Genomic DNA, 12,653 nt, shown 5'->3' on the forward strand with positions numbered 1-12,653 from the left:
CTCTCTTTTAACCTATTTTTCATATTTAGATGATTTTCTAAAAATCTTTAAATTTAATTTATGAAAATATATTCGACATGTATCTTAAATTAAAGATCATGACAAAATTTTTATTTTGATATAAAAATCATTAAATGTGAATTTGAAATAAATAAGTTATTATAATTTAAAATTTTAAAGTGATTATATTTCTCTCTCCTCTTTCTTTTTCTATATTCTTTCATTTTTTCCCCTCTCTCCTTATTCACTCCACGTTATTATATTATCTATATATTAATCTCTCTCCACAAAATTTATCATGTTCTCTTCTCTTTTGATAAAAAGAACAAATAAAACATCAAATTTATTCGTTGGATTACTTTATCAAACATAACATAAAAATATGTAAATAAAAACTTTTTAATTAAAAAATATGATGCACTATTATCAACAAACGTTGAGACGATATTATAAAAATATTTATTAATTTTAATTTTATAGAAAATAATAATCAAATATCAAAGAACTATCTCAAATTTGAGATAGAGTAGATAATATTTTGAACTATATAAATTTTAATTTTTTAAAAAAATACCAAAATTTGTTAAGTTTGTGTTATGTATAATCTTTAATATACAAGGTTTAGGTTCTATTTTATATTCTCCTTTCTTTGAACTTATTTGAACCATTTTATTTTACTCTCTTTCTTTCTTCATATATTTATAATATTAGAAAGATAGAAAAATATCATTATAATATATTTTTTTTCTAAGATTTGACATAAAGTATATACATCTTTATATAATACTATAAAAGATGAGTTGTTTTAGTTTGTTGGTGAAAAAATAATTAAATGTCTTTTTTTTTTCTTGCAAAAAAACTTACATGATTGTTTGATTATAATTATTTTAATTTAATGCAATTAAGGAGAAGGAAATTTGAATATGAATTTGTAAAAAAATAGTTATTTATCTTAAAATTAGAATTTAAAATGTAATATAGATTTATTTAATAATATTACAAATTATTTATTTGTTTGTATAAACATATTTGTTGTTATATTTTGTTTTTATATTATTCGTATTTTTTCTATTTTTGTAATTATTTTTGGGCTATTTAAATATGAACTTTTAATAATAATGCAGTTCGTACTTTTAAGAGCCCAAAATTATTATATGACGTCTATTAATATTGTTATTGATAGTTTTAGTGTTATTTGCTCAAAATGAGATTCACTTAAATTATATGCCTTATAATTAGTAAATTTAATTATTATACAATACTCATCAAATTTAATACTTATACTCCTACTCATTAAGTTGATAAATTATCAAATAGTAATATTTAAATTAACAGAATTTTTTTGTTATTAATTAATTTAACTCATAAATAATACTCCCTTCGTCCCACTCCAATAAGCTCACTTTTTTTAGGCACGGAGATTAAAAAACTTACTTTTCAGGAGTAAGTGGCGTGGTTTACACCAATTAAATACATTTTCTTTACTGAAAATGAAAAATAAGCCTATTGGAGTGAGACGTCTCAAAAAGGAAAACGAACCTATTAGAATGGGATGGAGGAAGTAATATATTTATATAAATTAAAATTTTAAAAATAAATAAATATATCGTGTCCCGTGCATCGCACGAGAGGATGTACTAGTTTTAATACTAAAAATGACATGCGCTCAACATAAAGACAAAAGGAAGGGTAATAAATTCGCGCAAATGAAATGAGTCTCTTATATATGTAATTATCCCATATTGAATCAATGATTAAAAAAAAAAACAATTGATTCAGATCATCTAAAATTTCAATTTAGGATAGGCCTTGCCACTTAGAACGAGTTAGGGCTAATTTTATCAAATCTTACCTAATTGCTAGCAAAACTGATTACATAAGTATTAGTAATTTAATAAATTGACATGAATCTCGATCAATTATTGATTATAATCGAGTGCACCAACATAATTAATCGAGATGAAAAGGGTTGTACTACCATTATTTATGAAGTAGTGCATAAAAAGAAGTATATTAATTTAAATAAATTGACCCCCTAAAAAAATTTAAATAAATGGAGATGAATCTGTAATCCTTAATTATAGTGGAGTGTACTAACATAATCGAGATGAAAAAGCTTGTACTACCATCATTTATGAAGTAGTACATAAAAAAGAATATGCGAAGGAATATGTTAGCAAAAAGAAATGGGGGGTTTTTTTTTTCAGAAAAAAGAAATATTGTTGTGGGTGTACTGTTGATTTGGAGCGAGAGAACATAGTGGCTTTCATTTGTGAGTCGAATGATTCTTAAATATTGTCAAAACTCATAAATTTGTTACAGCTGCTGCCCGCGGCGTCCACTAAATTTTTAGAGTGAGGCTAAACAGCCACATTGTGGGCACCCACAATTTACCTAAATAGAAAATAATTTAATTTATTTAACTTATTTTTTAAAATAAAAATAAGATTTAGTTATTTTATTATATTCTCTACATTGTAGTTATTTTTTTGTAATTTTTTGATAACTTTTTTATTTTTATTAAAAAATAAATTAAAAATAAAAATGCAAAAAAAAAATTAAAAAAAATTGTACAATGTAGAGAATATAATAAAATAACTAAATCCTATTTTTATTTTAAAAAATAAATTAAGTAAATCAAAAAATTTCTTATTATAGTAGTGTGTGGGTGGCCACAATGTGGCTACATAGATTTATTGAAATTTTTAATACTAACTCATCTAATAATCATTAGATTCTTCCACTTTTTAAAGCCTATTCAAACCTTTTTTTTACCTCAAAACTAAAAAAATAAATAAAAAATAAATAAAAAAAGAGAAAAAAAGAGAGCCTATTCAAACCTAGTTACGGAAATCGGGACTACGAAGGCATATTTTCCGCATCTTAAAAGGATTCCCCTCCTTTCTCGGCGTGTCTTATTTTTGAATAATAATAATAATAAGCGGTTATGGCAAAAAAAAATGCAATTTTCACCTGAACTTTCAATTAAACTAAAAAATACATGAATTTATATTTTTGTTGCAATTTTCACCTGAGTTTGACTTTCAACGAAATTGAGCTTAATTGACAATCGAAATTAAGTCAAATATATTAAATTTTGTTTTTTCTTAGACCTCCGGGCTTCTAAATACCCATCATCATCAGAAGTTAGACTCAAATCAGGTGAAAGTCAAACTTAAGTGAAAATTGCAACAAAAATATAAATTCATGTACATTTTGGCTTAATTGAAAGTTCAGGCAAAAATTACAATTTTTTTCAAAATTCGTGTTTTTTTTTTGCCATAACCCCATAATAATAATAATAATAATAATAATAATAATAATAATAATAATAATAATAATATATGAGGTAGCACAATGAAAAAATTGAGGCTTTTAGAAACTTAGGTTGAATTGGCTACAACTAGAGACAAAGAAAGCAAGATTTAGAAGATGGAGGTTGGGACTTGGGAATGGTCGAGTGGTGTAGTGAGTACGCTGAGGTGAGATCAATTAAATTTTTTTAATTCAAATTACACTAACATTTTTATCAATTTGATTTTTCAAATGTAATTTATTGTTTGTGTATGGTTTGCAGGCTATTATATATAAGCGAAAATTTATCTAGAACGCATTAAAATTAAAGCCCAAATTTAAAAGGCCAGTTGGGCTCGATAAAATAGAAGTCCAAAAAAAATCAGGCCTAAAAGCTCGTCCAGATGATCCGTTGGGCCGATTATGCTTCGGGGCCAAAAAGTCCAAGGCTTTTTGCCTTTTTGGCCCGTCCGATTTTTTTAAGTATATATTTTGAAATTAAAAACATATTCATGTTCGGATTTCACTCTTATACTAGCTCATTAATTAAGAAATTTTAACTTTTGAATTAAACATAAAAAAATATTATATCTTGAATTAATGAAAGAAAATGCCACTACTTAGTTTGCTCTACAACTTTTTGCCATAACATTTCCAAGAAAATCTTATAGACAAATTACATTTTAATAGGTGTTACTTACTTACTTCCTTCGTCGCATTTGAATAGGCCTTAAGGTTCAGAAACAGTTGTTAAAATAGGATATAGAATATAATCTTTTTTAGGGTATACTTGTCAAAACTAATAGGAGAGAAAACTAACTATGGGTAAGATGAAATAATTACTTGTCGGTCACAATAATAAATGGTGTAAATATGAGTTATATTAAGATGTTTGCTATATATTGAAATGTGACATCCAAATAAAGCAATTGTTTTATAGAAATAAGTCATAAAAAATATTCCTTCATCCCATTATGTACCAAATATTTCTTAAAATTCGTATCGTCCCCCAAACAATACATATATTTTGAACATTTTTTTCTTTAATTTTTTTGTGATCTGATGCATATTGTAGCCATGCGTGAACCTAAACATGGGCATGAATCATACAATTCTCATTAATAATATGTGCAAAATACTTAATAAATAATAATAAGAGGCTGACTATCCTATATATCATGATTTTTTGTCTGTGTGCGTTCACCAGATTTGTTCACATTTGAAATGCCATTAATACAAATGAGAGAGAGAGAGAGGCAGGCAGGCATTAATAGAGCACAAGTGTCTCCCATTATTCACAGTATCTGAAAACAAAAATGCATAGAAAAATTAAATGGTTAAGTTAAAGCAGCCACCCACCCTTTGGCCTCTATTCTATTATCTAAATACAAACAAAAAGCAAAAGAAATTCTCGAAACTCATCATTAATTCTTTGCGTACTCGAGCCGCCGCATCCCATGGTCTACAGACGTTGCCCTACCTTAAAATTAAATAGAATAAAAGCAAAAAGCTTTTATCACTAAATTTACTATACCCATCTCTCCATGTTTTCTGTATATCTTCTAGTAATGAGAATTCACGATTGGTTTGTTGATCCAAGCCGTTGTTTTTCTAACAAGTCTTCTTCTCGACTTGTGATGTCTCATATATTTTTTGGATCGAGTATTCTTTGTACTCATTTTTATTTATATATAAGTATGAAAAAATAAGGATAAATAGAGTATTATAAATGGTGGAGTATAATCTAAAAATAGATAAAGAATTTTTTTGTGGAAGAATGAAAAGTAAGAAATTAGATGAAAGGAATATAAAAAACTAACTATAACGTTTATCTCTCTATCTCTCTCTAACCCTAATTCACTATTAACTTATTTAAACAGAAACTTGAGGTCCAAGAAATATCTTGGAGCCCACACAAAAGTCTGACTGATTACTTTATTCTAACCCTAAATAACTAAATAAATTAAAGAAACAATATATAATTATAACTAAATAATGATCTGTATCAATTCCTTCGCTCTTGAAAACAGCCTTGTCCTCAAGGCTCGAAGCACTTCTAAAGACATTCCAAATATGTCATGTCTTCAAGCTATTTTGATTAGAAAATTCATATTCCCCTTGCTGCACCGTGATCCCTGGAGAGGCTGTATATATTTCGCATAAGTTTATCGTAGTGAGAAACTCCTTAGGATCAATTAACTCAATTCCTTCCAATCTCGATGAGCAAAGCTGGCGTAAATCCTTGTTTGCACAAGGGTCTTTGTAGAGAGAGGTTAATTGTGTAAATTTAATTGGTGTAGTTGCATTTCTTAGGATCAGTCTTGTGTCTTTATTTTTTTTTCTTTTACTGTTAGTTGATTTTATTTTATTTCTGTTTAGTTTTAGTTCATCATAATTTCCTTGTTTATTTGCTTGAATATTGAGTGAGTACTTATGTTGAATTACTCATTATGTTTTCGTCATATCAGTCTCTGTAAATATACGATACCCGATTTATTATAGATACTATATATAATTGCATCGTATTAGTTGCCGTAATATATTATTAGGATTTTATTATTGATCAAATTAATGTTAAATCAACCCCCTCGGATTTTTATTAAGTGGCGCTTTAGATATTTTTACGAATAATAAGAATAACTTCAAATGATTAATTAATAACTCCTCAATAAAATTAATTTGGAAAAGTTTAAGGTGTGAATTACACCACAAGAAAGAATCAAATTAACAAATTCTTAGTTGGCAAGCACAGCTCGATCCGAACTCAATTAACTTCCAGGACTCAATCTCTAATTAGAAGACACTTTCTCAAAATTAGAGGAAGTAATTAATAATTCGATTCACCACAATTAAATGCGACTTTAGAAAATACTCCCTCTGTCCCACTATACGGGAGACCTTTTTTTTTAATACAGAAATTAAGAAAAAGTGTATTTTATTTGTATGTGAAAAGTGAAAATGTAGGTAAATTTTTTACCAAAAAATGAAAGAGTCTCACTTACAGTGGGACACTTTAAATAGAAAGAGTCTCAGATATAGTGGGACGGAGGGAGTATTAAATTATAATAATCCGAATGAATATCAAAACCCACAATTTCCACTGAAATGACATGTAACCCTCAAATTCTTATATGTTCCTGTCAATGATGATGGACATGGATGCAAAATATTTATTCTTTGATGATTCTACCTGAAAAAAAGAAAGCAGAATTAATTTGTGAGGTGAAGTTTCAGTTTGATTGAAGAAAAAGGCCTAAAAAGAAGATAATAAATAACTATCCGAACCCTTTCCACTTTGCTTTATTATCAATATTATGTTGGAATCATATTCTAGTCGCCGCGCGCAGATCATAATTACAGATGAACCAAGCTATTATTTATGATTTCTTCAAAGTTCATTTTTAATAAATAATTACAAAAAAAAAGGTTCCTCTTGTAAGACTCAATAAAATATAAGAGAGCGTTTACATTTGAAAATTAATCTAATATAAATAAAAATAATGGAGTATAAATTATTTCATTATTTATTAAAATGGATTAAACTTTTAAAATATTTGAGTTAATTAATTGAGGAAGTCTCCCGTGCAGACATCACACGGAAAAATTTGTGGTGTTAATTTTATTTGATTTGCATCTATTTAAAGATTAAAATACACAATTTATGTATTTGATCAATTAAAGCAAACCGTCCTAAATGTTTTAAATTAAAACTTGACAATATTAATCTAGAATTAATTCGTTAAACACCGATTGGATAGTGAAATTCCTTTATGATTTCATATGTGTTTGTGACAATGGTTTCTATTCATTACAAGAATCAATTCGTTGTCATGTCAAGAATTAAGTGTTATAAACAACTCATGATTGGACACGTTAGGTTGATTGCATATATCTCTTGAAATTGAGAGGTCATAAAGAAGAGAGAAAACTCACACTACAAATTCAGTAATGAATACAAATCATATTTGGGTGATTTGGATGATATGATTATGATGTGTTAGCATATAGGAGTATAATCTTATTACTTTAATATCAACACCATGATTAAGAGATTAGTATTTTGTTAATTGCCCCAATATGGAAAGAGATTATTTTGTATTCTCGGCCTTTCAAATTTACAACAAAAGTTTAGAATTCAATTACAACAAAATGTAACGTTTAAGATCATCAAATCCAACCATGAAATCCCAATGGAATTCATATCTTCTTCAAATTGTGTCAAGAAAATCAACAACCAAACAACACAAAATCCTACTTTCAAACAAAATAAAATGTATAATTGCAAAGGAGATTTTAGTCAAAAATTTCTTGAGAAACTCATATATTTATGCTCATCTATCAAGTTTACTTTCCCGAGGATCTCCGCAGTAAAAAGATAAAAAAGTAAAAAAAAAAAAAAAAAAAAAGCCTCCACCAATTATTACAGCGAGACGGAGATAATCTAAACCAAAATTTTCCTAAATTTGTTAGAGCATTACAAAAATTTTCGTCGCCGCCGGCTGAAATCAGAGTTGGCAAACGCAGGTTTGAGAGGTTGAGAATGGAGCCGCGGCGGCGGGGGCGGGAATAGCGAGATGCGTGGGGTTGTCGTCTCCGGCCATGATGACGACGATCTTGGGCGTGTTGTCGGCGAGGGAGGGGGCGGCGGAGGGCGGCGGCGCCTTTTGGGCGGGAGAGCGCTTGCGGAATGAGCAAGCGAGGAAGATTAGGGCGACGCTGATGAGTAGAATCATGAGGCCTAATCCGACGAAGAGGTATGGGAGAGGAGAATTCCAATGCCAGAATTCTTGGGTAGAAGATGGTTGGGGTGGACTCCTCATCTCTCTCTCTCTCTAGAAGTGTGAGTGTTTTCTTGTGTGGAAAGTTGGTGGGTGAGAGGGGAGGAAGAGATGAGCTTTATTTATAGAGAGCTGCCAAATACACTGTTTTAGAAACATCATATATACTTCATTAGGAGCATGTCGTCATTATCTCTTCCACTTCACCTTATGCGCCATATGCATAGTAGAGAGATAGAAAAGTAAAACAGTTCTTGCTAACAACTTTTTATTTTTATTACTCCCTCCGTTCCACTATAAGTCAGACCCTTTTTTTGGACACAGAAATTAAGAAATGTGTATTTTGTGTGTAGATGAAAAAAGTGGAAACGTATTTAAAGGGTAAAACTTTTAGGTGAGATTTTTATGTAGCACTTTCTATAAAATAAATAAGTTAAGTATCAAGGCTCATAAAAAAATAAGTTTTATAGCACATTCTCTCTCAATATCTAATGGTCCCCACATATATCACTTCTCTCTCTCAATATCTAATAAAAAAAATTATTAAAAATGTCCACATCCCCACAAAATCTCGGCCACAACACTTCAAATGAAAAAGTAAGTCAATTTTCGAATCTTCTATCAAAATCAATTTTGTCCTATATTGTCTTTTTCTCTCTCTTCCTACACGAACCCTAGCCTCCCGTGTATGCACAGAATTTTCACGCCTCTCACTCTTTTGCTCAAGAAAATTTCCAAGTGAAACCGTGTGTGCACACCATTTCCCTCTCTTGTACAAGCTCAAATTTCACCCAATTTGAGAGCAAAATTTCACCCAATTTCACGCCTCTCACTATTTTCTACAAACTACCTACCGTGTGTGTACCGTGTGTGGTTTGAAAATTGAAACCCCAAAGCCGTGTACTCCATAATAGAGCAAAAACAACTTGGTGAATTATTCTATCTTCTCAATTAACAATGAGTGAAACTGAATCCGACTACTCCAGAGAGGAAGAACAGCCTGTAGAACGAGGCCATCGCCCGAGTACATCGAGGAGGGAAAAATACCCGACGCCGAATCCGGTAAGTAACCGTGAACTATATTTGTTAAAATTTGAATTTATGTGTTTTGTATTGTTAAATTGTGCACAATAGTTGATTATTAGGTGTTTATGTATGGCATAATGTTGGTAATTTGTGAAATTTTGATTCTGGAAAGTAATTTGAACAACCGTGTACAACCGTGTATGGTTCTTCAGTACACGGTTGTACACGATTAGGTATTTATGTTACACGATTAGTATTAATTGATTTAATATGCCCTAATTATGTATTTTCAACGTATAGATGTATTTTTCGTGTATGAACAAACCGTGTACAACCGTACACGGTTTGTTCATCCGTACACGGTTGTACACGGTTGTACACGGTTGGTCTATAATCTGAAACGGTTGTACACGGTTGGTCTATAATCGTACACGGTTGTACACGGTTGGTCTAGAATCTGTACACGGTTGATATTTTTTGATACTGATCATCTTTTTGAATTAATTGCAGCCTCCGAGGCATGTTTGGTTACGTCCGTGCATGCAAGGTTATGCCGGACGAATCAATCACTATGTAAAGGACACGACACTGAAGGAAGTGGAGACCTGTCTGACGCACTACCAGCGATTGGAACAATTTAATCAAGGTCCGTTTGGGCATTTACTTCAGTTGAAGAGGCAGGATAGTGCGAATGCCGCACTGCACCATCTTCTTGCACGGGAGTTGTATGACGAAGCATTCGGTCCGTGGGAGAAGTGGTTCCACGTTGGTGGACACGACATTCGATTCGGCGCAGTGGAGTATTGTCTGGTGACGGGGTTGTGTTTCGGGCCATCCCCGCAGCGTTTTGATCCTGATGTGGATCACCGTGTTGGGAAGCAGAGTCTATGGCACCGAGTTTTGAAAGGCAAGAAGGTGGAAGTGAAGGATCTGCGGAAGCGGTTCGTGAGCCGCAGTCTGGGCAACAGTGCCGAGGATTATTTGAAGGCGGCCAATATTCTCGTGGCGTATGATCTCATCTTCTGTCGGGATTATAAATACGTGCACGATTGGGTGTGGGCACTGGTAGAGGAAGATCAGGCATGGTCCGACTTCCCGTGGGGCTCTTACTCATTCCAGATTTTGTGTCATGGGATGAGTGTGTTGAAGAAGCATCCCAACGAGATTACCGGTAATAGGAAGACGTACCACTTCTATGGGCCCATATGGGCATTACAGATTTGGTCGTACGAGGCCATTCCGAGGTTGGGCCGCGCGTGTGGGATGCGTGACACGAGGTTGCAGATGCCACGATTGGTGAACTGGACGACTTGGAAGTCGGCTTCTGACTTCACCCACTTTTTTGATGCTCATGAGGTAATTATTGTTGTTTTTTACAGTTTCAATCCTTTTATTATGTTATGATTAACGAATAATGAGAAATGATCGATTCATCTTTGTGCAGGCTGAGTGTCACCGGATAGCGGCACAAGCATGACGACACGGAATGTCATCCAGGTCGAACTGAGCACAACTACAAGTCCGATTCTCGAGATCGACAATGTAGAATGCATGATCATCCTCAACACTAAACATGTGCGTCGTCGTCCCTCGAACAGCCAATTGCCGACCCGCTTCGACAACCACATGCAACTTTCCCTCTACTACCTCAGTCAACTCATGTGACCTCGATGCAGCCGAGATGCGTCGCCTATCGAACCATTTCTCCATAATGGCTCGATAGGTCTCGATCAATGAAGCAACCGGGAGGCGTCGTGCCCACAACAGTCTACTGTTCATCGTCTCGGCAGCATTCGACGTCATGAAGCTCGTGCGTCGTACAGGGCACTTGGACCTGGCCCATCTCTCCACACCAATAGTGTCGAGGCGTGTGTACGCGTTGACTTTCAGTACTTGAAGCGCAGAAAAATTCCTTTGAAAATCGTCTGATCGATAGGAATATGCCGCTGCTTTGAAGACTGCAGCTACATGCTGCCCATAATGCGCGAGATTCTTCTGGATATGGTAATAGCACAACCCGTGAGGGACGTTCGGGTAGACACACTCCACAGCATTTCTGATGCTCTTGTGCTGATCAGACACAATCAAGAGATCATCCGGCTGACCAAAGCAAGTCCGCAGTCGGTGGAAGAACCAAGTCCAAGACTCGTCGTTCTCGATAGGACCAAGCCCAACTGCGAGAGGAAATATTGCTTCGTTCCCATCCTTTGTAACAGCGACGAACAAAATGCCGCCGTTCCTTCCCTTCAGATGGGTCTCGTCTACGACGATGACCGGCCTCAAGTAACCCTTCTCAAAGGCAGCCACGCTCTGTCCAAGTGCAACAAACATATGATGGAACTTGCCATCATCCTTCATCTCAAGGTCGTATAATGTGCCGGGATTACTCATTCTCAGCATATACAAATACGATGGGAGCATCTGATACGAGTTCCCAAAATCACCATACGTCATCTCAATCGCGATGTTTCTTGCACGGAGAGCGAAGCTGTAATTGATCTCAATACCGAATAAGCGCTGCATCTCTGACATCATCTCCTTCGGCTTCAAAACGACCCCCTCGCCTACCAATTTCCGTGCAAAATATCTTCCAACAACCCTCGCCGGAATCTGTCTCGGGGCAGTGCGATTCAAATCCATGTGGCAGGTATGATGCATCACCACCTTGATCACTCTCCAGATCGATGCACTCTGAACGGCTCGCAGCATGAACGGACAACCGTTGCCATGCTTGCAAACAAACCACAAACGGGTCGTACTGGAACGATGCACGGCGTACTCCACGTGATTCTCCATATGGTACAGGCCAACAGCGATTGCCAAATCATCCTTCGACCGGAATAGAGCCCCCACTGATAATATCCCGCTCTCCAATACGTTAGAATCCTCCCAACCTAATGCCGGCGCATCGTCAAAATCGAGGACTGGAATCCCCCAATCACGTGCCTCAAGCTGCTGAACTCCAACACGAGGCTCGACATCGGGCTGATCATCCGATGTGAAATTCTGAGGCCCTGTCTGTCTCCACGCTTCCTGTTCAGTCGACACTGAATCCAATATCTCTCTGCGTCGTATCGCCTCTTCTTCCTCATCCGAAGACTCGGACTCGTCTTCCTCCTCCTGCGACGATGAATCATCCCTACTATCATCGTGTGTAGGGATACTTCTTCCAATGTCCGTCTCAATAGGAAACATAGTAGACCGATGTCCCTCATAATATACCCGCTCTTGAGTCTGAGGAACCGGAGCCGCAGATTGTTTGCCCTTCTCGATCACGTAAACAACGGGATATTTCTTATGCTCGGAAATCAGCCGGTTCAAATCCGAATCAGTCTTCAAAGCCACTTTTATTTTTCGCCCTTCGTCCGTGGTCGATGTGTAGAAAAGCATATAAGTGGATCGACCATCCTCGTTTAATTGATCGTGCACCTCTTGCATCAACTTCGCATGACAAAGGTCTTCCTTAGACATGTACACGACAACCTCATCGCCTCCTTCATACTCGGTTAATTTCCACTGACCACTGTGCCGTATAACGATTGCTTGAAACGACAT

The 12,653-nt window shown here is 34.5% G+C and overlaps 2 protein-coding genes across 2 annotated transcripts; one reads left to right on the plus strand and one right to left on the minus strand.

The window, feature by feature from the left end:
- The first annotated feature begins 8,504 nt into the window (after positions 1 to 8,504).
- Positions 8,505 to 10,523, plus strand: LOC130991005 (uncharacterized). The gene is made up of 3 exons (XM_057915210.1): positions 8,505 to 9,134; positions 9,609 to 10,454; positions 10,518 to 10,523. The coding sequence occupies exons 1-3, from the start codon at positions 9,030 to 9,032 to the stop codon at positions 10,521 to 10,523; spliced, it is 957 nt and encodes a 318-aa protein (XP_057771193.1). The 5' UTR covers positions 8,505 to 9,029.
- Positions 10,524 to 10,550: 27 nt separating this feature from the next.
- LOC130991006 (uncharacterized) lies at positions 10,551 to 12,653 on the minus strand. The gene has a single exon (XM_057915211.1). The coding sequence runs from the start codon at positions 12,651 to 12,653 to the stop codon at positions 10,551 to 10,553; it is 2,103 nt and encodes a 700-aa protein (XP_057771194.1).

Source organism: Salvia miltiorrhiza, chromosome 6, assembly GCF_028751815.1.
Source record: "Salvia miltiorrhiza cultivar Shanhuang (shh) chromosome 6, IMPLAD_Smil_shh, whole genome shotgun sequence".
NCBI lineage: Eukaryota > Viridiplantae > Streptophyta > Magnoliopsida > Lamiales > Lamiaceae > Salvia > Salvia miltiorrhiza.